Genomic DNA, 3,571 nt, shown 5'->3' with positions numbered 1-3,571 from the left:
GTGCTCACATGTCATGCTTCCAAAATTTGCATAGGTTGTTCCTCGTTGGTGCTATGGAAGGCATGACGGATGGGCGAGTTTGGTGGATAGGTGGCTCGGCGCCGATGCAAAGTTTGCTGCCAAGAGCATCAAGGCCCGGGCTAACCGTGGAGACGACGGGACACACGGCCAAGGAAACAGGAACCACTGGGGCTTCAAGGCCATGAAGGTATATCTATGTGCATGATGCATTTTTTTTTCTTATTTACGTCATGTTCTTATGTATGGCTGACTTCTATTTGACGTTGTAGGAGGACAAGTTGAAGATGCCGCTCTCAGACATGGAGTCGTGGAAGCTGGCCCGCGAGCAGAGTCATCGCAAGGAGGGCGAGAGCCAGTACTACGGCAAGACCGAGGAGCACCTGGGGTCTTACATTCATCACTATCAGGAGTTGCATCCGGATGTTCCTATTGCTGAGGTCGCCCAGTCTCAGATCGACGACACGGCGGTGGTGGCCATCCAGGGGAAGAAGAATGGCCGGTATCCGTGTTTCGATGGCTTGATCACTCCTTCGATCTCGTACACACAGCTTCGGGCTACCAACCAGAGCCAGTTAGAGAGTACGGGGCGTTCACAGACTCCCTTAGCCCGCCAGCATGCTGTAAGTACTTCCTCTTTATCTTTTTCTATCTTGCATTCTCAGTTTATTTTCAGCATTGCTCACTTAGAAACAACCTAAATTATGTAGGCATATAAGGAGTTTGTCGAGCATAGGAATCTCGAGGTGCGGGAGTACTTGAAACGAGTGAAGGCAAACGATGATTACAACCGTCAGATGATGACGGTTAGTTTTGCCCTCTTAAAACCAAGCTAAATTTTTGCACTTTCATTCCTTCTGATCTTCTAGTTTGCTTGTTTAACTAACATTCAGGCTATGTTGGCGTCTTGGACTAACCGCACGGATCCACCACAAATGGGACCCCCACCACCACCTGCGGGAGAACCCCCACACGTGCCCACGTTCGATGAATGGGTGGCACTAGGCAGTGATGATCCGGTTAGTACATTTGCCTAACTACTAGCAAACTAGTTCTCGTTCATGAAACACTATCATATCATATTTACCGTTAGAATCTTTTCTGAAACATGTAGGGGACCGGTGGCTCGACTCCTGCTCCGTCGACCCCAGTCACTCCGATCTGGCAGAGTGGTGGTGGTCGCGATGGCGGTTTTGGCGGAGGTGGTGGTGGTGGTTTTGGCGGAGGTGGTGGTGGTTATGGCGGAGGTGGTGGTTTTGGCGGAGGTGCTCTTGCTTGATGATTCCGTGCATGTGGCCATCGTGCCATGCCTTTCATATTCCTACTTTTATCATGTTTCATGTCTTGCACTACTTTTATGTTCATGAACTTCCGTCGGTGATGATCTTTAGATGATGTGATGAACTTGAGTATGTTTAGATGATGATGGTGAACTTGAGTATGTTTAGATGAACTTGAGTATGTTTAGATGAACTTGAGTATGTTTACATGATGAATTGTCATATTTCTGCATAATTTCATATTGTTCTGTTTTGAAATGCTGTCAAATGAATTGGAAAAGAGAAAACAGGGAAAATAAAAAAAAAATAAAAACTATGCCTACGGCAAAGCCGTCGGCATATATACGCCCAGGAGTTACCAGGGCTTGCCACGTGGCACATCTATGCCTACGGCAAAGCCGTAGGCATATGAAAATCTATGTCGACGGCTTTGCCGTAGGCATAGCCCTGCTGCCAGGAGAAACCAGGAGACGCCACGTGGCAGAGATATGCCGACGGCAAAAGCCGTCGGCATAGATTAATCTATGCCGACGGCTTTGCCGTAGGCATAGCCCTGCGACGTGGCATTGCGTGATTCGTCAGCGCTTTTGACGGCGCCGTCCGTTGCCGTCAGACGAAAAACACTGCCGACGGCTATACTATGCCGACGGCTGACGTCAGGCCGTCGGCATAGGCCCCTATGCCGACGGCTATACTATGCCGCGGTCTGACAAGACTACGCTGACGACATCTACGCCGACGGGGATATGCCGACGGCAGCCGTAGGCATATATCTATGCCGACGGCCTGGGGGCCTATGCCGACGGCCCGTGGCCGTAGGCATAGCCCGCGAGTCCGATAGTGATTTCCTCAACAAAAAAAAGCACTATGATCGTTAAGTTTCCCTGCAGCGGCAAGTGTCCAGCCAGCTACGCAGTGCAGCCCTGGCCAGTGTTCGCATGACCGAAGACTGAATCGTACCGATATTACTTAGGGGTATCTTCCATGTTATGATGCTACAATGGGAGACTTTGAAGATGATGAATAAATAATGGAGTCTTCACTTCGGAGGATATAGTTGACCAGCTCAAGGACAAGTAAGGTACCGAAATTTCGAGAACCACCACTTTGAAGGCTAGATTTGCGAAAAACACTACAATACATTTTTTTTTTGCAGAAAACACCGTCTCTACGGTAATCTTTTTGCAAAAAACACTGATCGGCGGATCGGGCTCAGTTAAGTGAGTTTATGACAAATAGGGCCCGTCAGTCATGCTGACGTGGCACTAATTTCTCACACCTTTACATGAAAACGTTTGCTGTACATGGGGCCCGCTTGTCAGCCTAACAAGCCTCTCTTTGGCATTCCATCGAACAACTTGCGTGCAGTGCACAGGCCACCGTCGCGAGGGCGCAAGGATCCCGCCGGTGGAGACCTCTGCCTTGGCTGGGGTTGGGACGAGCAGCGGGAGTGAGCAGCAGGCGCAGGCAGTGGGCGCGGCGAACAACGAGCAAGCAGTGGGCGCGGCGGCGAGCAGCGAGCGCGGCAGTAGCGAGGCGTGGCGCGGTGGTAACAGTGGCCGCGGCGAGCAGCAGGCGCGGCGGCAGCGGAGAGCAGCGAGGCGTGGAGGCCGCGACGAGCAGCGGCTGTGGTGGCAGAGAGACGCGGCGGCAGCGGGCGCGACGAGCAGCGAGGCATGGCGGCCGCGGCGAGAAGCGGGCGCGACGAGCAGCGGGCGCGGTGGCAGAGAGGTGCGACGGCCGGGGCGAGCAGCGGGCGCAGCGGCCGCGACGGCAGTGAGGCGCAACAGGTAGTGAGCAGCAGCGGATCTGGACGAATAGGTCCAGTGGCGGGAGGTTGACGAGCTCAGATTTTTTTCTTTTTTCTTTCAATGACAGGTGGACCCCACATGGCCACACATGATGATAACGTTAGCCAACGACGCGGTTACTTAGGCGGTGCCACGTCAGCCTGACTGGCGGGCTCTATTTGTCATAAACTCACTTAACTGAGCCCGATCCGCCGATCAGTGTTTTTTGCAAAAAGATTACTGTAGACATGGTGTTTTCTGCAAAAAAAAATATATTATAGTGTTTTTCGCAAACCTAGCCTACAAAGTGGTGGTTTCGTGCAATTTACTCCGAAATTTCTGTGGATGGGTATCCACAAGAGAGTAAAAACTATAAAGGAGAAAAGAGAATAGGGAGCCACATATACTTTGACTTTTTTTACTAAGTTATTCTAAAAGATAAGAGCTAACCGATCATCCTGATTAAATGTTTGAGTACTGTAC

General features: G+C 51.2%; 1 protein-coding gene across 1 annotated transcript; it reads left to right on the top strand.

The window, feature by feature from the left end:
* The first annotated feature begins 320 nt into the window (after positions 1–320).
* On the top strand, positions 321–3,092 carry LOC125534835. Its single transcript, XM_048697915.1, has 4 exons — positions 321–641; positions 729–824; positions 912–1,037; positions 2,667–3,092. The coding sequence occupies exons 1-4, from the start codon at positions 321–323 to the stop codon at positions 3,090–3,092; spliced, it is 969 nt and encodes a 322-aa protein (XP_048553872.1).
* Positions 3,093–3,571: the final 479 nt, after the last annotated feature.

This window comes from Triticum urartu, chromosome 2 (assembly GCF_003073215.2).
Source record: "Triticum urartu cultivar G1812 chromosome 2, Tu2.1, whole genome shotgun sequence".
Lineage (NCBI taxonomy): Eukaryota > Viridiplantae > Streptophyta > Magnoliopsida > Poales > Poaceae > Triticum > Triticum urartu.
The sequence above is the reverse complement of the archived record's forward strand: the minus strand, read 5'-3'. Positions and strand labels throughout refer to the sequence as shown.

Coding starts and splice junctions, on each gene's coding strand:
- LOC125534835 (XM_048697915.1), top strand. CDS start 321: ATGGAGTCGTGGAAGCTGGCCCGCGAGCAGAGTCATCGCAAGGAGGGC. Junction 642..728: donor CCTTAGCCCGCCAGCATGCT/GTAAGTACTTCC, acceptor TAAATTATGTAG/GCATATAAGGAGTTTGTCGA. Junction 1,038..2,666: donor CACTAGGCAGTGATGATCCG/GTTAGTACATTT, acceptor ACTTGCGTGCAG/TGCACAGGCCACCGTCGCGA.